We start from the raw sequence: 22,882 nt of genomic DNA on the forward strand, positions 1-22,882 counted from the left end.
TAGTTTATATCATTCTTTTTATGATTGTCCTATTTTTTCTTGGTATTATAAATATTTTTTGTTGTATGTTATGACGTATGTATTGAAACAACAGTGTATGCTGAAAAAGATGCATGACATCACAAGATATCAATTTTATTTTCGATTTTCAATATGTAATATAGTAACACAGTTCACAGTCCACGCTTACCATTAATTTGACCCTGATCTTTCTGTTTTATTCCAGTACCCTTCTAATACAGACAGCATGGGGTCCCAAAGAAAGGACAGTTTCCTCTGGGGAAAAGGTATGTTTTAAGATTGTGAAATTGTTACAGTAGTTGTGTCTCTGAGATCAGTTGTGAAAAGATATATTTCAAGCAAAATGTGCATCTGTAGTTGTCCTGTGTGATAACATCTATATGCTTTAGCATTTAAACATTTATTAAACTGAAGACATGAACAGGAAATGTTACTGATTTTGATGATTGGAAATTATATGAATAAATCAAATGTAACAATCATATAATAAACACTGTTCCACATATTATTAACCAATTCACTTAACTTACTTTAAATAATTTTTGCAAATGTTTAGTGTAATTTCAATAGAAGTGCCAGTGTTTTGTACAGTAAAAGTCAAATCAGTAACAGACAAAGCTAAATTCTATGTGGACCAGTTCTCCAAAACAGAAATAACAGGTATAGCCTATATTTACAGTAGCTGGAGCTGAGACATTTAGGCTGTCTTTGCACTTTTTTCCTCTCTCGGTGCAGTTCATTGTTTTCATGGCATCAGGGATGTGATATAAGCTTGTTGCTTATACCGTTAATACATTTTTGTTATGTCTCATCTTCAGCACCTTCAACAACTTCCACTCCAAGTACCAAGAGTCAGATTGAAGTCAATGACCAAAAGCATGTGATTCTCGATGATATTCAGGTATATGCTATTACAGTTTATATACAGTACAAACACATTTATCTCATTCTCAAATAAAGGTTTGCTAAGGCAAAACAAATTACACATAATTTTGTGACCACAATGTCATGCAAAACTACTTGGGAAGTTTGTGACTTAAGTTTGTGTGAATTATGCAGTGTATGCATGTTTCGTCATCATGTTCATTATATTGACACTATAGTTGTTCTCTATTTCTGGCAGAAACTCAGACTGGAGATCGAAAACATGATGACAGAAATTCAAACGATGGAAGATGATGATGAGAAGTGAGTACCATCGCTATTACTTGCCACTAGGTTACCATGGTAACACGAAAAAAAAGTATCACTAACATTTCACAATTGAGTTTTCAAATCCTTACATAATATTAAGACGTTTATGTTTAGTTTTTTTGTAATATATATATATATTAAATCCATTTTCATAATGATCACATTCCATTAACAATCCATTGTAACATGTTGGTTGGCAGATCTTTCTAGTTTAATGTTAAAACTAGTGAAAGTTGCAGTGACTAAAAAGAAAGTACAGTGGACTGTCTGTGATTAAATTATATACTTATTCATTCCAGAACCATGTCTGCAAGACCATAACCAAAACCAATACAAAGAATAAAACTAGCATTTCTTAAAGCAGAGGCTGAAGTGCCACTATACTTTCACAGATTGTAACTCATAAACACCTCAGAAGTCTTTTCAGGTTTTCGTTGCCATGTGTGCATGCAAGACATTGTTGCTGCAGCATGTTGATTGAATTTAATGCAGTTAAAGGTCGAAGCATTGTTTTTTTTGCATGTTTCTGAAACAAAGTCAATGCACATAGGCTTGATCTGTTTCCTGTTTCTTGGTTTTCATTTTACGAGAAAAGGTTCAGCCCTAGATGTGACACTGCTAGCTCTAGCCACAGAAAATATGACAGGTTATATACAGCAACCATAAAACACTTGCACGTGCACCAACCCCAGGATTTAGCTACAGCATATCACACCATTGTCATCTGTGTTTCATTTGTGTCACATCAATGTTACTCTTTCATACACATTTATAAGCAGTTATTTCCCTCCACAGTAAAAACGTCATGAAGAACAAGAGAATCCAATGTGGAAAAAAGAAATTTAACATGGACCCAAAGAAGGTACAGTATGCTGCATGCAATATTTCACCTTAAACCAGTGTTTCAACATGTTGAAAGACAGCTTGAAGAAGAGTTAGTTACTTTAGTTAAAGTAGGTTAGAGGAAGAGGGGGCGGAGAGAGAGAATGAAGATAGAACCACATCCTGTGTATTCAGTAGAACGTGCAGGCTGAAGCCACGTAGCATTTTCCAAGTACTTCAATCTACGTGGTCAGTCTATTTAAAAAGAATTATTGCTTCATCAGTCCAGTTTCACATATATATTCACTCTTTATCATAGAAAAATGTGGTTTATAAATCAAGACCCCTGTAGAATCTTTGTAGATCTGGATTTTCTTATCAACTACGGGATGATCTCTTCTACAGTAGCTACAATCATTAGCTATTTTTCAATGAACATTTGGTTTGCAATGGTGCCAATGGTCTGTGGTAAAGCAGCTGTTTTTACATTGACATAAATTGTGTGTTTATTTCTAGGGTATTCAGTACCTAGTAGATAACAACCTACTTGAATGGAATCCAGAGGCTGTGTCAGAGTTCCTATACAAAGAAGAAGGCCTCCATAAAACAGCTATTGGCAACTTTCTAGGGGAATGGTACGATGATGATATTTTTATGGATAATACGTGTGGCATTATAGTCTGAACCCAGATACGAAACAAATGGATGTTTTTTCTGTTCACAGGGAGGACATCCACCTTCAGATTCTGCAAGCTTTTGTTGACCTTCATGAGTTCTCAAACCTTAATTTGGTTCAAGCTTTGAGGTGAGAAAAAAGGTCATCTGTTCCTGTTTCATTTCCATACTGACTTATCGTCAGTGTGTTTGATTGTTGATCCGATTGTTGCTTCTCATTTTGTGTGGACACAGGCAGTTTCTGTGGAGTTTTCGTCTGCCTGGTGAGGCTCAGAAGATTGACCGTATGATGGAAGCTTTTGCTTTGCGCTACTGTACCTGTAATCCTGGGGTTTTTCAGTCCACAGGTAATATACTACCACATTTAGGTTATCTTTAAAGACTTTTTTAGTTTTTTTCAGGGGACATATCATGAAAATCTGACTTTTTTCATATTTAAGTGCTACAATTGGGTCCCCAGTGCTTCTATCAACCTAGAAAATCTGAATAAGATCAACCCAGTAACTTAGTTTTTGTAAACCATTCACTGCAAGCATGTGAAAAAATAGGTAATTGAAATTTGGCTCCCCCTGTGATGTCAGAAGGGGATAATTCCGCCCCTTAATCTGCACTATACAACCACGACACTGCCATTTAGTGCAGAGATACGCTCATTTGAATTTAAAAAGACACACCCAAAACGGCACATTTTTGCTCACACCTACAAAGTGGCAATTTTAACATGTCATAACAAATTATCTTTATGGTATTTTGAGCTAAAACTTATTGTACATACTATGGGGACACCAAAGACTTATTTGACATCTTAAAAAAGTCTTGTGAAATGTCCCCCGTCCCCGTTTGGATGTTTTGGATCATTGCGCATACTTTTCTGATTTGTCAACCCCCTATCATATGACTATTATGCTTCTGAAAGATGACAGTGACCAGCCGCGATTACTATGTAAACAATAACATGGAGATGGATCTGCAAGCTTTGCAGAGTTTTAGCTGTTCAAAAAATGTTTAACACCCAGATAAGTACTACGATACACATTTTTGCCAATAGTAAGAACATATAAATCAATTATTAGTAACCATAATGCCACTTTCCCTTAATTATGCTGGATTTAAAGTAATAGTTTATCTTTTTTATGGAGGTTTGCACCCTAAATAGTGCACTTAGTGTCATCAACTATTAGATGCACCGATTATAAACGCTATACCAACTTGTTTTAAACACCTATCCTGATTGATATTTAGTGTTATGAGCGCTCCGTTTTTCAATACAAAGGGCTGAAAAGCTTAAAGGGATAGTTCACCCAAAAATGAAAATTCTGTCATACTTTACTCACCCTCATGTTGTTAGAAAGGAATAAAAAATATGATGGAATTTAATAGATACCATTAACTGTGTGTTTTCCGTTATTTATCAAAATATTTTCTTCATTATTTATCACAATACTTCCAAAATATTTTTTTCCTACTATGGAAGTCGATGGACAGTATATGTTGTGTGTTTACCATCATTTCTCAAAACATCTTCTTTTGTGATCATCAGAAAAAAGAAATTCATACAGGTTTAATACAACATGAGAATGAGTAAATGATGACAGAATTTTCATTTTTGGGTGAACTATCCCTTTAACAGCCGTTGTGCATTAAACTTTTCTATAACATTGCAGGTATCTATAGTGCAAGAAGCAAGCTATAGAGCAATCAGCTCTTTTACACTTGTACGTGCATACCCAGAGTGCCTAAAAGGTCATGTTTTATGCGGTTTTGGCCATTTATAGTGTGGACGGACGTTTTCTGCAAGCAGTGGAAACCCCATTATGGATGGTTTTCATTTTTACATGACATATTAAAGCGAAAACGCATTAAGAAGACTAAAATATTTTGGCATTTCTCGTTATATTGTTTCTAAAAATGTGTCTTTGCAGCAGAACTAGTGGTTGACCAATATGTGTTTTAATGGTGAAGCTGATGACAACATGAGCTGACGCAATGCAAATTTGTATGCATACCACTTCATAGCTTCCTCAGATTTATATTGTGTTAGTTTTGTTCACTTTTACATTTTTTAGTATTTAATACGTAAGGGATAATGTATAGGCAGCCAGTTGTTATCAAAGAAATAAGCCCTGATCAGGACCTGACGCGAAACGGTGTTCGGTGTTTAATTTGCAGAGGCTACATTACGAGTACGCATTCCATACTTGACAAAAATTACAATTTTACTATTTCGCGATAACAACCATCTGCCTCTACATTATCCCGCTTGTAACATTGCTATTCACCTCATAAGTAAAGTAGGGAAGATTAAATATTGATTTGAAATATTTCATTTGCTTATATTTAACAAATGCAGACCTTCCGAAGAGCAAAACCGTTTCTTTTGGTTTAAAGAGCACATGTTTCATTGCTAAAAACAGTGTTATTTTGTGTATTTGGTATAATACAATGTGTTTGCGTGGTTTATGGTAAAAAAACACATTATTTTCCACATATCGTACATTTTTGTAGCTCCGATTTTCACACTCTTCGCACAGATTTAAAAAGCTCTGTGTCCCTGATTGGCCAGCTAATCTATACGTTGTGATTGGCCTGTATACCTCTGACGTCAGCCAGAAATGTGACGCTCCTTACCATGTTTAAAAGATGCAGTCAAAATGCAATGCTAAGAGGAGTTAACTTACAGGCTGCGAGTTCGAAGCGGAAGGAATTATGATAATGTCCGTCTTTACTACATCACCAATCCCAGGAAGTAAACCAATTACAGTCCGTGTGTTTTTTGTAGTCCAAAAAAAAGAGATTTACGTTGGAGACGATAACTCACGTCATTGTTTACTTTGGGGTTTATACCTTTTGCATATCATTAACATGTACTAATACACACTTGAGTCGGACAATAGGTGCTCTTTAAAGATAAAACCTTCAAATTTCACCAACACTATTTGGTTGAATCTTTTGTAAATATAATGTTATTTGTGTTATTAAAAGACATATTACTTTATTTTTATGTACTATTAAACTGTACCTGTCAAAATGTTAGTCTTGAGCGGTTGTTATTTGGGAATAACAAACCTGCAAAGTTGCGATTGGCCAATCAGATTCAAGATCCAACTAGCCGTGTAATAAATGTAAAATATAGCACTCTCACATCACATTTCATCAAAAAATTTGATTCGAAAAAACGTCTTGCATAGCTGAACATTATTGGTTAATATGATGGGTAAGTTATGCACTTTAAAAATGGATGTGTTAAAAGCACAGGAAATGCGTTGTTGTTTTTACTGGAATAGCACACGTTGTGTTACATTTAACATGTGTGTTGTCACTTTTATTTATTTGAACACAAATGTATAAATAATATGTTAAAATTACACATAATGTGTTAAAGAGCACACCCTGATGAACACTTAATCTTTAGAGTCTTGAGAACAATTAACCATTTGTTAGCTAACCAAGTACACAAAATGTTTAACAATTATTTTATGGTCTTGCTGATGCTGCAGTTTACCACATCTATGTTTTTGTGTATTACAGACACCTGTTACATCCTCTCCTTTGCTATCATTATGCTCAACACAAGCTTGCACAACCCCAATGTAAAGGAAAAGACTACACTAGAACGCTTCATCAACATGAACAGAGGAATCAACAACGGAGGAAATCTTCCTGACGAACTGCTGGAGGTGAGCAAAGTCACAAGGCTAAATTTACACCAAAACACAGCCAAACAATCACATCTAATAATCCAATGTTTTCTGAATCATTTAGAAACTTTATGAGAGCATTAAGAATGAACCCTTCAAAATCCCAGAAGATGATGGTAATGACCTCACTCACACCTTCTTCAATCCTGATCGAGAGGGATGGCTTCTTAAAGAGGGTGTGTTACTTCACTCAACTGTTAACTGTTACTCATTTTTAATAATAAAACTATAACTAGACTCTTTAGTATACATTTTAGATATGCACGCGTGTGTTATGTAGACTCAGAAAGTTAGTAATAATTCTGGATATTCTTTAGGTGGAAGAATTAAGACTTGGAAAAGGAGATGGTTCATTTTGACAGATAGCTGTCTGTACTATTTCCAGTACACCACGGTAAGTACATAAGACAAAATGGGTTTTAAAATCTGGTAAAGGATTGTCATTTTGATTTTGGATTTAAAGGAATATTCCATTTTCTTAGGGGAAAAGTCCAGATGGTTTGCTCACCACCATGTCATCCAGGGTGTTGATGTCTTTCTTTGTTCGGTCGAGAAGAAGTTGTGTTTTTTGAGGAAAACATTGCAGGATTTTTCTCATTTTAATGGACTTTAATAGAGCCCAACATTTAATACTTAACTCAACACTTAACAGTTCTCTTTAGCGGCATTTCAAAGGACTACAAACAATCCCAAACGAGGCATAAGGGTCCCATCCAGCGAAACGATTGTCACTTTTGACAAGAAAAACAAAAAATATGCTCTTTTAAACCACAACTTTTCATCTAGGTCCGGTCCAGCGCGACCTAACGTAAATGTGTAGTGACGTAGAGAGGTCACGTGTTACATATATAAAACGCACATTTGCGGACCATTTTAAACAATAAACTGACACAAAGACATTAATTATTATCAGTTGACATACAACAACGTAGAAACGGTCCTCTTTCAACACATTTGTAAACACTGGGGCGGAGTTTCGCGTTCGTCCTCTGCAGAGCCGTCGCCAGACCATAACTAACAGGGGGGCACGTGGCTTCCATGGGGGGCACGCAATTAGCAAAAACAACTTGCAAAAACAAGGCATTAAAACAACAAATACAGTGCAAGCACACACTCATACAATTGGTACAGACTGTCAAACAATGCGCAAAAGTTAAACTATTTTGAACTTTGACCGCGGCGTGAGCGCAAGCTGCCGCTGTGCTCGCGCTTTGCGCGACACAACAACAAACTGCCCTCGTGCGGCGCAAGCCATTGAAATGAATGGGTTTCGCAGCGCACACCACGTCTTAAAAGCCGCTTTACCATAATCACGTCGTAATGCTGTTAACGGTCTATAGCCACACTTCACATTTAAGCTTACATAAATTAAAACAACGCTAATTTACCTTTAAAAAAGCTGAAGCCGGCGTGTACAAACATTAAACTTCCTTAAAGCAACACTATGTAGTTTTTTTACCTTTAAATAATGTCTCTAAAATTATTTCAGTGATAGAACAACTTTTAACTGGACAAACTGTACTGTTGCTGCAACCTAAGCAGCCTCCTAGCTGCTACAAGCACACTCTGAAAGTCGAGGTGGAGGTTAGGAAACACAGCCCCGCCCCTCCCCCTGCCTGCAGAAGAGTGTCTGATACCAGGCACTGTTGTGCTTTTCAACCACATGGGGGAGCTGTAAGTCATTTTTACATGGAAACTACATAGTGTTGCTTTAAAACAGTGTCCTGTAGATTTGAAAATTCCACCTCGACCTCTAATCTCCGAGTTTGAGCCAATCGGTGTTTGCATGAAGTCAGGTGGAGCAGGCGGTGCTGGTTCGTTCTAAAATCCATATTTTACACGATCCATAAAATGCCGCGAAAAAACACGTTGCTAGTATCAGGTCACAAATATGCTAAAGACGTAAAGACGCATGAGACACAGCAATACAACCAATCACAGAAACTGGGTTATTTTAATTAAAGAAAACATATTTTCCTAATTTTATTACATTAAAAGCCATGAAACATTCAATGTTTAATTTATTTTAATTATTCTTGATATAAATAAAAAAAAATGTGTAGGGGGGCACAACAACCTGTTTGGGGAGCACGGCCCGCGAATGCCCCCCTTGATGCCGGCCCTGGTCCTCTGTGACCCCTTGACGTCATGACGTATTGCGTGGGGTCGCGCTGGCGCATCACGACCGGATCTAGACGAGAAGTTGTGGTTTAGAGGTGGATATTTTTTGTTTTTCTTGTCAAAAATGACAATCGTTTCGCTATATAAGACCCTTGTGCCTCGTTTGGGATCGTTTGTAGTCCTTTGGAGCTCCGTTGAAGGGGACTGTTGGGTGTTGAGTTGAGTATTGAATGTTGGGCTCTATTGAATCCATTAAATAAAATCCTGCAATGTTTTCCTCGGGAAGCATGGTTTCTTCTCGACCGAGCAAGGAAAGACGTCAACATTTTGGATGACAGGGTGGTGAGTAAAGTATCTGGATTTTTCTTTTAAGAAAATGGAATATTCCTTTAATAACTATTTAATCAGGAATAAACCACATTTCCCTTCTCAGGACAAAGAACCAAAGGGAATCATTCCATTGGAGAACTTATGTGTTAGAGAGGTGGAAGATGCAAACAAGCAGGTATGTATTACACAATCTTTTCATTGTACCGGATGGATTTATCAAAGATGATTCAACAGATAGTGTGTTCCTCTACCTGCTGCTGCAGGCTACTTTGTGGTTATATTGGGCGGCTATGACTTATAACAGTATTTCTGTGAGCTCAGTCTCTCTGTGTCCAGATCCTGATTTCTATTTCTTTTTGAGTCAGCGTTTCATCAAACGAGTGACATTTAAATGTTCGACAGTAAACTTGCTCAGCTTTTTGTTTGGAACGTAACCTTTTGAAAACTGATGTATATGCATCTCATCTTATGAAACGTGTACGTGTGTGTAGTTCTGTTTAGAGTTGGTTAGCCCTAATCGTAAAGGGGAAACGATAAAGGCGTGTAAAACTGAAACAGATGGGAGAGTCGTGATGGGCAAACACCAGTCCTACAAGCTAAGTGCTGCATCCGCTGAGGAACGTGCCGAGTGGATTCAGGACATCAGGTACCCGGCAGCTCTTCCATTATCAACACCATACAAAACAGCATGGCAGTTTGCTTATGATGCTAGTGCATGCCTGTATGATCTTGATTAAAGCAATTAGTATTGTGGGAAAGAGGAACTGTGCACATATGATTTCATCAGACATGAATTATAAATATGTGTTGAGGTAGCCAGTAGCCACTTATATACCTTGTCATTCGCAGAGGAACTGAGAATCTCTCAATCTGTTTCCCCTCTATTTTTTAGAGCCTGCATCACTAAGGACCCTTTTTATGACCTGGTTTCTGCACGCAAGAAGAAGATCATCAGCCAGACTGAACACCATGACTGAGGCATTTCTATTGAACTGAACAGATCTGATCTGCACACTTATTGGAACATCAGCAGAGGGCATCTGAACTGTTTGGAGAACTGAAAGAGATGACGGATGAAGTTCACCAGGGTGCTATTTTTCATCACTCTCTCTCTCTTTCTCGCCGTGCATCAACACTGCTGCTACATTTGCAGCTGTAGGTCTTGCTAAGCCCGCGGTGTTGTTGTGGTCGGAAGTTCTGTGTGAAGCTATTTTCATATTTATTTTCAAACCTACAAGAAATGTTACCTTAAAAATCAGCAGTAAGTGACCCATGGAAGGAATTAGGTGTATGTCTCTCTCATTTGTAAAATATTGTAAAAATATATTGTAAAAATTATAACTTGGCACTTTGTGTGTAAAATAGTTTGTACAGTGTTTTGGGGTCAAAATGTAAAGTTAATTAATTCTTATTTTGTTTCTATAAGCAGTTGTTAATTAAAAATGTTACTCTGCAACTTACGTACGTTTGAAGCACCATTTAATTTCTTCCTATTTTTTATTTGACTAATCCACATGTATGGATTCGGTAACTTTAGGTTTAAAAAAAAAATTAAGTATAAATTACAGTATATAAAGTTTCATTTAATTATTTATTGGTAACACTTAACATAAGGTTATATTTAGTTAATGATTAGCTATAAACAACACTTATACATCATTTATTAATCTTAGTTCATGTTAACTTCAGCATTTACTAATACATTTAAGTATTTTATATTTTATACAGTTGTATCTTTTAACATTAGTTAATTTACAATGAACCAGAGGCGGACACTACTTGAGTAATTTGAGTAAATTTTCCAAGCATCTGTGCTTTATCAGTGTGTTTGTCTTGGGGAAAAAAATGTTCACTACATTCTAAAGCATATAAGCAGGTATACCTGTTCTAAAGCAGGTATAATGATATTGTGTATTCCTTTTATATTGCATATTAAAATTAATTTAATACCTAATTACATAAAAATTGTGTACTTTTACTCTCTTGAGAAAAGTAAAAGTAAAAAAAACTAGATGTTTAATGTACTTAAATATTAAATATAAACCAAAAACTTGAAATTAGAAAATGTAGTGGAGTACAAATTATGATAATATGCTTTGGAATGCATGTCTCCCAAAGAAAAACACTAATAAAATACGAATACATGAAAATTTAGTTTTATGTAGAAAGTAAAAAAACTTAAGTAGTGTCCGCCTCTGCAGTGAACTAACATGATTAACTGTATTAGCAATGACAAAGATTAATAAATGATGAAAAATATAGCTTATTGTTACTTCATCTTAGCCAGTGCATTTACTATAGTTAACAAATACAATCCTTATTTTAAAGTGTTACTGATTTATTTAATATATCCACCATTAAATAATTTTAACTTTTCTTTAGTCTTATAAATGAACATTATTATATAATCAAATTAGTTCATACTGTTCCCTGTTATTAGGATTTGTAATTAATTTTGGGGCACGAGGCATCTCTTATTCTACTCATGCACTAAACAAGACACGTTTGCAACAAGCAATACGCATATTTTACCAGCAGAGGGTGCTGTTGATTAATCTTTATAATGCCACAAACACTCGTTTTCCTTTGCAAAGGCCTATACAGCACTGCAGAAGCCAACTTTCCTCCTGTGCATTGGCAATCTTTTTATTTCATTCTTATCTTGTCCACGCAATTTTAATCAATTCAAATGCTTTATACTGTTTTCTTTCTCACTAAAATAAATTTCTTTGTTCTGATGAACATAAATGAAGATATTCTGAGAAATGTTTGTAACCAAACCGATTAGAGGCCCCATTGACTTCCATAGTATTAATTTTCCTATACTATGGAAGTCAATGGGGCTCATGATCGGTTCCGTTACAAATATACGTCAAAATATCTTCCTTCATGTTTATCAGAACAAGTTAATTTATAGAAGTTTGGGTAACACTTTATTTTACGGTGACTTTGTTGCACATGCATGCAATTGTTATAGTAATAACAGTTAATTATGCATAATTACATGCAACTAATCCTAAACCAAACCCTAATCCGAACCCTATAGTAAGTACATGTTGTTGATGATTATTACTTAGTACTTAAATATATAATTACACTGTAACAGTGACACATTAAAATAAATTGTAACCGAAGTTTGTAACAACATGAGAGTTGTTAAATGACCCATTTTCATTTTTGGGTGAACTATCCCTTTAAACCCCTAAACTTCGAGTCATCCCTTACAAAAATTAACCATGGCTTTACTACAGTTAAAACCAAAAAAATCATACTGTAGTAAAACCATGGTTACCACAAAATAACCATGTTTTCAAAACCATGGTTTTCAAAAAACGTAATTAAACTGTAATTACTGTAGTAAAATCATGGTTTTCTCGTCAATAAAAAACCCCATGGTTACTACACTTTTACCACAAAAAAACTAAACTAGGTGTTAAAGAACACCTATTTTCCAATTAACAATTTTACATTTCCTTTGGTGTGTAAGTGTGTATTAGTACATGTTAACAATATGAAAAAGGTACAAATCCCAAAGTAAACGATGACGCGAGTTTTCGTCTCCAATGTAAATCACTTTTCTTGGACAACAAACACATGGATTGTAACATTATCATAATTCCTCCCACTTTGACTCACAGCCTGTAAGTCAACTCCTGATAGCATTGCGAGCGAATCTTTCAAACATGGTAAGGACCATCACATTTCCGACTGACGTCAGCGATATTCAGGCCCACAACGTACAGATTAGCTGGCCAATCAGGGACACGGCTATTTTCAGATCGATAAGCTTTGTACAAAATCAATGCATTTCAGGAATATCAGGAGCTACAAAAATGTACGGTATGTGGAAAATAATGTGTCTTTGAACCACAAACCATGCAAACACATTATACCAAATACACAAAATAACAAAAAATAGGTGCCCTTTAATTTTCATAAGGAATATGACTCGTACTATTCATATGTGTAATGTATCAATCCGCCATTTCTTTTTCACGCCAGGTTTGAATTTGTTACAAAAAAGCTATGAACATTTCTCACAGGAAATTGTTTTGCGAACTTGCAGGATGTACCCATGCGTGCAATCCACAAACATGGTTTCACACATGCGTTAGCTGCAGGTATAATGACACTCTTAACAAACAAGGGAGAGCAAGTGTCGCACCTGCGTTAGCCAAACAAAGCTGTTGACTTATCTCTGATAACGTCACTGAACTGAGTATTACGGATCCCACTCTCCGTACACAGACACGACTCATATTTGCTGATGTTTTTCTTCGTGCGTCTACAATATTAATGAACTTGATCATTTGTGTAATAATAGCTGTTAGGCACTTCACATCTAAATTTAAATAAATGAACGTTTGCAAATGAGGTTCAATGTCACTTCTCACAAGCAGATGTTTCACAAGATCACAAAAGATAAAACGTAAAAGGAAATATCAGTTTATTTAAGACCATACGGCCATTCATTTATTGGCACTAGATGCTTCTCAACTATTATTTCAGTGCCACAGGGAAATCACATTTTTTTAAGAAATGGTACAAAATGTATCAGCATTTTGTGTTTGAAATAACATGAATTAATCATCCACTGCTGACAACAGAGCCCAAAAACATCCAGGTTGCATTTTCAGCAAACTGACTTTCTTCACAGTAACTGATCAGACACTTTCATGTTTCACTTAGTTGCTTATCTGTCAACTTTGCGGTGCACCTTTTTCCTCCTTTTTCTGATTGAGTGAATAAGTAGAGCAGAGATCACGTGCATCTACAGAGGAAATATTTGTGATATTCAAAAAGTGAATGCTCACATATCAAACACTTATTGTCCACCTATACATTTTATCACTAAGGCAGGAGGTCACATGATCTCCGTGTGTGGACTTTGTTTCAGTCATTCATTTATCACAGCAGTGATAGGGGCTAATCACACCAAAAGCGTTTATGGCAGTTGCAGGTGCCTTTTTTGAATGATTTTCTATGGGCAGGGAGCGTTTGCGCACTGTTTATGCGCGCCAAGCCGCTTGCGGTTTTTGCCGCCGGCCGCAGCACGCGCTTTTGAAGGAGCGCTGAGAGCGGAGACGCGCCCGACGTCATTCATGTCTTTCCATTGTCCAATCGAATGAGGGGAGAGGCGGGCCTTACGTTGTGGTGAGGGAAGTTTACAGTTGCTTTGAAGAACCGGACTCCACTCGCTCACTCTCTCCTGCGTGTTTGTGCACCTCTCACCCTCAAACAAGGTCAGAGCAAGCGTCCTCTTTTTAAAGTTTCTGCTAATATGACAGTTAACAGCAAAAGAGCGCTCACGCTTCAATATTTGATTGACAAGACAGCTGACTCACGGGTTGCTTAGCAATATGAAAAGCCGCGTCGCATTGCTCTTTTTTTTTAAAAAAGGCAGTGCGTCGCGCCTTGCGTTTCCAAGCATTTAAAGCGCTTTTGGTGTGATTAGGCTATTATAACAACAACCTCACATTTTCCTGTATGAAATGCTGTAATACAGTGTATTCAATTTTATGCATAATCACCATCCACACCTTGTCCTATCCTGTTTGGACCATTGTTGGAAGTGAACATAAATATTAATATTCTTGTTGATCTGTCCTATTATCTAAAGTCTTGATTTGCAAGCACATGTTCATGTTGAATCCTCATAATGACTTGTCAGGACTGAATACAAGCTTTCTTCTGCGTACGCCTCCGCCCTCTCAGGCCTGAAAACAAACAAAAGAAGTCAAACACTCCATAATCCAACCACCGCACCACAAAAACATAAACGTAGTGTATGTAGTTTAGGATACGTACCATCATCGGCGTATGTAGGAATAACCTGCATAGAAGAACTTCTCGGACCCATTTTGCTTTTTTTGCTTTTAAACTTCACATCCGGTGGACTTTTTATTTCCTCAAACGTGTCCTCAAGTTCTCCCGTGCTGTCAGTCTCTGAGATCTTATGAACAGATGTGGGACTAACGTGTTTCGATGCATCTTCTCTGATCTGATTGACCAACCAAGATGCGTCATTGGAGTTGTTGGTAATCTTGCTATGATTTATCTCTTTTGGATCTATGGCTGTTTTAGAGATCGTATCCGGACTCTGGTTGTTTGCCCTGCCTTTCAAGAAATTTCTAAAGGAACTGCGCTGTTTTTTAGAACCAAAAGGAGAGAGTTTTTTCCCATCACCCATACCATCCACTGTATCATCTGGGAACTGGGAATGTATACTGTCGCCATTGATGTGGTCATCATTGTCCCTCAATATAGAAAGATCCTGCAGTGAACCAGTTATACCTAGACTGTTGCCGACAACCAAAGAGTACTTAGGATTGTGGTATTTATGTGCAGGAACCTTTAGGTCAGTCTTTTTGGTGTCCTCCAGAGAGACCTGGAAACGAGATGTGGTCACCGGAAGTCTTTTGGGTTCCGCTGGCGTTTTCAGCACGGTAGCGGGTAGGGGTGGCTTGATGATGTGAAACTCCCGGTATAAATCCACTTTATCGGACACGGCGTACAGCTCTCTGAAGTCATTGTCAAAGAAGTCCACCACCTGTCCCGACATTACAGTGATTGTGTTACGGTTCATTCTGGAGGAGCTCCACGTAAAGCTGTGGAGATGGAAAGGGTTAAGAAAATGTAATGATGTAATGATGTTTAAAGAGACATTCCACTTTTTTTGAAAATATGCTCATTTTCCAGCTCCCCTACAGTTAAACATTTGATTCTTACCGTTTTGGAATCCATTCAGCTGATCTCCGGGTCTGGCGCTAGCACTTTTAGCATAGCTTAGCATAATCCATTGAATCTGATTAGACCATTAGCAATTTCTGTTTGACCCATAGCTGGATGAATTGAGACGCAGCAAGTGACCCACGTTGTCTAGATGAGGTTTTCATAAAAATAAGAACTTAAGCTATCGTCTAGTGAATCCAATGCTGTAAATGGTCATTAAACATCTAAAATGATCTTTATCTGCACTTTTCCTGAGAGGTGTACCGTCCCAAATCCAAAGAAGTGTCTTCTTTCACTTTTTGGTTTCGTTTTTAAAGCATTCAGAACTTATAGAAAATAGACTGCAGGACTGGCTTGATGTTAAAATAATTGTTAAGAGAGATAAAGTTCGGGTCCTGATTAATGTTAAAAGAGTTATTAAGAGTGACAAGACTCAAAAGCGATGTGTGACGCAGACGTCTGAAGCGCATGCACACAAACACGCGAGTGCGCAACCCAGATATATATAGACATCTTACACAAAATTACAGTTTTTAATAGAGAATGTTAAAATATAAATAACAAATTTTTGAAAATTTGCTCATCCCAACTCAATTTGCCAGCACAGGTCACAAATGATGCAGCAGCCAACAGAAATGGAGAAAGAACAAGGTCTTCTAATGGGAAAAATCATATATAAAACTATGGCTGATGGTTCTGTTGAAAATGTAAACAGGCTGTTGTAAACATACATTTGCATATAGCATATATGGGTGATTCTCACGAAACCATTGAAACACCACGGCACTAATGATTTTAGCTTTAAAATGTGTAATATAGTAACATTAAAAAGCATCAGAATTAACACAATACTGTGTTCTACCTTGCACAATGTGTGATTTCAACATAAGAATTTACAATTGTAAATTTTATCCCATTTTCTGCTGAAATTCTCATTACCTCAATGTGTCCGGCTGTGTTTGAACATGCGTTATGTTGTAATTTAATCAAATTAACACAAAAATATTAAGAAAAAAAATAAATGAATGTTTTGCTAGACTACTTTAGATGACAGAAAAAATATTTACTGAATATTCATGTATAATAATAATGAAGAAAAATTAGGAAAATGATGTGTCCATGCCTGATGTTCTCATCCTCCGCAACACTTTTTGAGAACAGTTTAAGCACACATACAGAATTTTAATAAAGTTTGATTTTGAGTGACCAAGCACATGGACCAGTTACTTCAAGATGGCTACCAGGTAAGATCATTTTTTACAGTTAATTTGAAATATTGTCTTGTCAGAATGCTTACACGACATTTTGATTATCATTACCGCAACAGATGCTTATTAAATGTTAATTTAATTAATAGAAGCATAATACTTTGATTTTAAATGCATGTGCAGAATCTCCAAATTATGTTCTTTCAGGTTTGTCATGTCATTTTGAAAATATGTCAGTGTTGATGTTTCTGACTGTTGCGGTAATGAGATTTTTTAGGACTCATTTTTTTTAATTATGTTACAAAAAGTGTTAAATTATACGTAAAAGTTTTTAAATTAATGTTCCCATTTACTCCAGACTTTGTTTTTCAATGTCTGGGGGGAAAAAAAAGGAAATTTAAGCAATTTTTACATTTTAATGCTTGACATTTTTAAAACCAAGTTTTCGTGAGAATCACCCATATATTGACCAAATCCATGCTGATTAGAGCATAAAAAACTTGAAAAGTGTTACATTTAGGTAAATTTAGAACAGATAAAAATTTGCGATTAATCGCGAGTTAACTCATGAAATCATGCGATTAATCTAGATTAAATATTTTAATCTAGATCAAATATTTTAATCTATTGAGAGCCCTACTTAGAACACAACGTAACTAAAAAAGAGTCAACTTTTAAATAGAAAAAATCGAAACTCTTTGGTTATTTTTAAGCGTAATGCTAATGGTCTAATCAGATTCAATGGATTATGCTAAGCTATGCTAAAAGTGGTAGCTCCAGCCATGGAGATCAGCTGAATGGATTCCAAAACGGCAAAGTCAAATGTTTAAATCTAGGGAAGCTGGAAAATTAGCATATTTTCAAAAAAAGTGGAGTGTCACTTTAAGCAAATGCAGCACAATAAAACTATATGAATTGTCAACAGTTGTTAGTTTGCTTGAAAGTGGGCCTTTGACCTACATACTAACCTGTATGATCCAAACATCACTTTCTCTCCGTCGACCAACATATACTTGGAGCAGAGCGAACCTGGAAGACGACCAAATGATAGAGCAAACCCTGTGCCCTTCACTGTTCGCACCCGCAGGTTCTGAAACAGAGAAAAATGTTTTATATGCACTCTAAAATGGCCGTTAAAGTCGACAAGGTGATCTGGATTCAACAAAAGAGGTATCAGTGCAACACGCCTGACTCAGGCAAACATCCAAGGCGAAATCGGCAGTGTGAGGTTAATGGAAATCCTTGTACACAGAGGCGTGGCGATTTCATTTGCACAGGGAAGACTCTAAAGAGAAGAAAACTGCAGGTACAAAGGCACAGCTCAAGCTGGCATGACTGAGGGAATAGCAGAAGCGTGAGAGATGAGAGCTCTCCGCAGCTCTCCTAAATAAGATCAAGTTGCCGGTTTCTTCAAAGTTTTGTTAAAATCTCGATATCCTCTTTCAGGATATAACAATACCGAATTATCTAACTCTGTTGCTCAGTGTGCAGTGTTGAAAGAAAAGCCTCAGTGTCCCATATTAAAAGCGATCACATAGATAATAGATAATACTTGTTGCCATTGTATCTTCTATACATGTGTGCATATATAGAAGACCAGGAAGTCAGTTGAACCCTGTGGCAACAGACGAACATCCAGACTTACAAGTTCAAACACCTCCCTTATATGTCAGCTGACATAGTGGTAACGTGTGCAACTATGCATGAAAGTCACATGACATTATCTTATGAAAAAGAACGCATTTTCATCTTTATCTCAATTAGCCTTGCTTTCTCAAACTCAGTTTCATGCACAAACATTTTTATGAAACATAATAAAGGAGGGCTGATAAATGTCTCACCCTTAGCTGATGTGCAGAAATTTGCAACCTGCTGCTCATGTCCAGGAAGTGCGGCAAGCCGTGTTCCTCCAGCAGCAAGTACACAGCAACCCCCCGCTTGCTTGCAGCATCAAAGAGATCCTGCAGGATCAACAAGTCTGTAAACAGATCCATGACCACGGCCAGCAACTGAAAACCCAGCGAAACCATTCATTGGTTAGTGAATATAACAGATCTGCCTTTAATGAGTTATATAATGGAAATAAAGCATTCTTGATGACTAGGCTTTTTGCATAATTGCAGCGTGGCCGGTCTCAGCTTGAATGAACATGTGCGATATTATACAGGTGGACGGGAGAAAAGATAGGCAAGTCGATTCACAGTGAATCAACAAAACAAACATGACATTTAAGTACTCGGCTATGAAAAAAAGTGTTTTTAAATGAAATAAAAAGACGTAAATAATAGCAAAAATAATTAGATTTAAGCAGTTTGTAGAATTGGTTTACTTGCTATTCTGAAATTCTAGTAATTTATAGCTTTTAAAAACACAAAGACATGCACATTTTATTGTGTACTTTGTTTAAAGTGAGATTGGGAATTGGTTTGATGTATGTTTTTAGTTCCAATAGGCATTCACTGTAATAAATAGTTGTGTTTCTCTTTCCATTTGCCCTTTTTGAGCCTACACTAAGACATAAATAATTCATGAGTGCTGTGTTTGCTAGTATTATTTACGTTGTTGCTTTGTTTTTGCTTTATACATTTAGTCAGAAAAAGGTACAAAACGGTCTCTTTAAAGGTACACAATAGATCCTTAAGGTACAGTAATATGCCCCAAAAGATACAACATTGTATTATGTTTAGTATACCTGTAAAGCTACAAAACAGAACCTTAAGCGACAGAAAATGTAGTTTTTGTACTGTACAGTTTTGTACCAGTTTTCTGCTCGTGTCGTTGTCTGATTGTTTCATCCATTAAGTGTTAAGGTTCTCTACGTGCATGAGAAAATACGAGCCGAAACACAAAATATTCAAAAGCATGTAAATAAAGAGATGAATTTGCGTAAACGTTGATTTAGAAACCACATAAAAATTAAACAGTTTTACATTAATGGTGGATTTTAGGTCATGGCGACATTTTCAATTCAGTCAACGTGAATTAAATCAAAATCTATTTTAGAAAGTTGGATGTGTTAAATATTTTAAATACAAAAATGATAAATGAAACAAAAAGCTCTTAATCTGGAAAAACTGGTTCAAATTAAGGTAATACACAGTTATTTTCCTGTAGGTCTCAAACCCCTCTCTCCTTCCTCTTTACTGACTCACAACATACTTAAGACATGTAGGTCTAGATAAAAACAGAAGGAAATGATTGGCATTAAAGATACGTTTAAAGAAAATAAATCCCTTCCAGTAAGATTTAACACTAAAGCACACATTTAATAAAAATAAAAAAGGTTCTTTGTCAGGCAGTGTGTGGTTTTAAGGATCCCTTAACATCCACAAAAGATGCACAAATGTTCTTTGTAGTGGATAAAGGGAACTTCATAAAGAAATGAAAGAGGAAAACGGTTGCTCTATGGCACTGCCACAAAGAACCATTTTTAGCACTTTTATTCTTTAAGAGTGTGTAACCACAATATTGTTATTGTTAGCATATATAAATGTGAGGTTTTTATGTAGACATACGAAAAATATTTCAGAATTTCTCAAAAATGCTTTACAAGCCAAACCTGTTTGACTGTCAGTAAACTTTCCATGTTTCAGAAACAAGGAACTGAAATCTACTTTATGCTGTTTAAGACGACGGGAAGTTTGCAAAGAATGAGATACATATAGATAATCATGACATAGTATGCAAACTCAATGTTAATCTGACTGGGTGACTGTTAGTTATATGACTTTAGTTATGTGCTCTGACACATATGCTAACAACAGTAACATAATACTTCAAATGTGAAGAATAGGAAATAATTTAGAGAGAAATGACAAGTAACAAATACGGCCTTAATATTGTTGACAGATGGCACGTGTGACAGGACAGTAGCAGCTTTGTAAATGGCGAAGTGGAATGTTGTAAGACACCAGCTCTTCAGCTTCCGAAAATCATTATGATTCACAAGTTCGCCATTATTAGTATTTAAACACTTTTAAGGAAGTGACATCACTTGTGCACATATTTGTAGCAGAGAGTTACTTGAGGCGTCTAGCGGTGTAACTGACAGGGCAACAGGATGGGGCACTTACAGTAAAACTCCAAGGCTTTACTTGTTTGCGTCACCTTTGTCAAACAAAGTAATTGTAATTGGATCTGACACTTCACCTACATTTTTTTCTTCGGAAGACTTGATTATCTTTATTGCTTACTGGCATGTTTTTCTTTTTATTATCCAACTGAAAACAATCAATCACAGAATTCTAACACAGATAATCAATAGTCAGATTTTTATTAATGTATGCATTAATGTAGCTTTATACATGCACCGTTGCGTAAATTTTTTTTTTTTAAATAACTGTTAATTTCCTTTCACAATGTCCAATTTTCATTTAAATGTTTTTTTCTGGGTAGTTCCAAGTCATTCTGAGGTTGTTTTCTGAGTTACAGTTTCTGTCTTGCATGCTGTTTAGTAAGACTTAAGATCAATGGACAAACATTCAAAGTTATTGAGAAATACAGTAAGTCCCCAAGCCTGGTTAATTCCCAGGAAATGCTTACCTATAGAAATACTTTAGTTTATACTTTATTTAAACACAGTAGATGAGAGGTCCAGGTTAAACTAAAAAATAGGTTGTTTCAAGTCACGGCTGCATAAAATATGGACAAACCCAACCGTTGGCTTCAATGCTAGGTTGGTTTAACATATGGACATAGATTGGGTTGGGTTTGTCCTTACTTTACCCAACCGTGAATTGAAAACAACTCAGCATTTTTTAAATGTATAGCCTTCCTGGCAGGGATATTTTACATGCAGTCACATGACTGACAGTTACACATTATTATAGCCTATCATAAATGATGTCATGTATTCAAACACAAGAAACATAAAAGCCATATCTCGCTATACTTATCGTTTGAATGATATATGAACTTTACAGAAACAATATTTGTTTTACACATCCACAAAACCAACCCACACTGTAAAAAAATCCGTAGAAATTACAGTGTTATTGGAGCTGGGTTGCCGGTTATTTACCGTAGATTTAAGAGTTTGCAAGAGTTTGTTCAAAGTTAAATACATTTTAATAAAACTATACAATGGCAGCATCATGCAAAGCATTCTTGAAACCTTTTTTTTCCTTCAGATTTTGTTTCCCAGAATGCTTTGCTTGATGCTGTTGTTTAAGTTTTACTCTGTAAAGACAAAGACTTGTAAATGTTTAATGTTCATTTAACTTTGAACAAAATGTTGCCAGTAAATAACATAAACAGTGCATATGCAACTCCGTTTAAAAATAAACAGGAAACAGTTTTTTTCATTTTATTGGCATCAGCACTACACAGATGCTTACCTTTGTAGATTCCTGAATAAGTCTGCGCACCACCTCTTTAATATGCGGGCTCTTCGATTTGGGTGGGTGGGTGTAAACCGACACCCGGGTCACCCCTTTGTAATAGTCGTTACCATGCCAACCGATGTCCAGCGGAGGGATCTCGGTATCAGACATGGTCGGCCAGTAGGTAGAATGCACACCTGAGTCTTCACTCGTATCATGGACCGACTGTGAGCAACAGGTATCAGAGTCACTGTCATATTCCTGTAAGGTGTCCCGCATCCATTTGATTTCTCTGGCGGACAGAAAGTCCTTAACGTTATCCTCTTTTAAACGCATCTTAAAGGCGCCGTCGCCGTTTTTCATAAGCTGCTCGAGCGCGGCCCGCTGCTCCTCGCTGTAATAAAACTCCGGTTTAGATTCCGGTATCTTCACGTTAACGTGCTCATCGTCCATGCATGTTAACTGTGACTCAGCCATGGCAGCGATGCTCGAGCAGGAAACGATCAGCTCACCTTTACCTGTCTGATGGTCGTGCGTCAGCGCGAGACTAAACGTCGTGTAGGTGGAGTTTCGGTGGAACGGTGGGCGGGGCATCGGCCTACCTAACCACACTTGTTTGTCTTCAAATAAATTAAGTCGCATAAAACCGTCACTGGTAGTTTCATTGACTGACGACATCTGGTTGTTTCCACATCACAAGACATCCAAGCAAATATAAAAGAAAAGCACCCAGAAAAAAAACGGTTTAAAAATACTAATG

General features: G+C 36.5%; 2 protein-coding genes across 5 annotated transcripts in view; one reads left to right on the forward strand and one right to left on the reverse strand.

The window, feature by feature from the left end:
- cyth4a (cytohesin 4a) overlaps nt 1-10,321 on the forward strand; it is a 38,189-nt gene extending 27,868 nt beyond the window's left edge. For all 3 annotated transcript variants that reach the window (XM_055194102.2, XM_055194101.2, XM_055194099.2), the window contains exons 2-14: nt 227-287; nt 840-922; nt 1,145-1,209; nt 2,011-2,077; nt 2,554-2,672; nt 2,762-2,842; nt 2,947-3,059; nt 6,241-6,389; nt 6,475-6,586; nt 6,728-6,804; nt 8,965-9,036; nt 9,353-9,507; nt 9,754-10,321. In XM_055194102.2, the coding sequence (XP_055050077.2) occupies nt 248-287; nt 840-922; nt 1,145-1,209; nt 2,011-2,077; nt 2,554-2,672; nt 2,762-2,842; nt 2,947-3,059; nt 6,241-6,389; nt 6,475-6,586; nt 6,728-6,804; nt 8,965-9,036; nt 9,353-9,507; nt 9,754-9,838 (1,218 nt within the window). In that variant the 5' untranslated portion in view covers nt 227-247 and the 3' untranslated portion in view covers nt 9,839-10,321. The remainder of the gene's footprint in view (nt 1-226; nt 288-839; nt 923-1,144; nt 1,210-2,010; nt 2,078-2,553; nt 2,673-2,761; nt 2,843-2,946; nt 3,060-6,240; nt 6,390-6,474; nt 6,587-6,727; nt 6,805-8,964; nt 9,037-9,352; nt 9,508-9,753) is intronic.
- A 2,970-nt stretch (nt 10,322-13,291) lies between these two features.
- On the reverse strand, nt 13,292-22,800 carry fam83fa (family with sequence similarity 83 member Fa). Of its 2 annotated transcripts, XR_012359250.1 has the most exons (6): nt 22,138-22,800; nt 18,643-18,810; nt 17,770-17,891; nt 14,670-15,469; nt 14,402-14,578; nt 13,292-13,632 (listed from the first exon to the last, which is right to left on the reverse strand). XR_012359250.1 is itself a non-coding variant. In XM_055194097.2 (5 exons), the coding sequence occupies exons 1-5, from the start codon at nt 22,798-22,800 to the stop codon at nt 14,529-14,531; spliced, it is 1,803 nt and encodes a 600-aa protein (XP_055050072.2). In that variant the 3' UTR covers nt 14,258-14,528. The 2 variants fall into 2 exon arrangements, 1 of the variants encoding a protein (XP_055050072.2); XM_055194097.2 differs by lacking the exon at nt 13,292-13,632 and having other exon boundaries at nt 14,258-14,578.
- Nucleotides 22,801-22,882: the final 82 nt, after the last annotated feature.

Source organism: Misgurnus anguillicaudatus, chromosome 19, assembly GCF_027580225.2.
Source record: "Misgurnus anguillicaudatus chromosome 19, ASM2758022v2, whole genome shotgun sequence".
Lineage (NCBI taxonomy): Eukaryota > Metazoa > Chordata > Actinopteri > Cypriniformes > Cobitidae > Misgurnus > Misgurnus anguillicaudatus.

Excerpts from the sequence above, each read along its gene's own strand:
- fam83fa (XM_055194097.2), bottom strand. The coding sequence starts at position 22,800 with ATGTCGTCAGTCAATGAAACTACCAGTGACGGTTTTATGCGACTTAAT. Across the intron at positions 18,811-22,137 it reads TTATTCAGGAATCTACAAAG|TTGCTGGCCGTGGTCATGGA; the intron begins GTAAGCATCTGT and ends CTGGGTTTTCAG. Across the intron at positions 14,579-14,669 it reads TCCTACATACGCCGATGATG|GCCTGAGAGGGCGGAGGCGT; the intron begins GTACGTATCCTA and ends GTTTGTTTTCAG.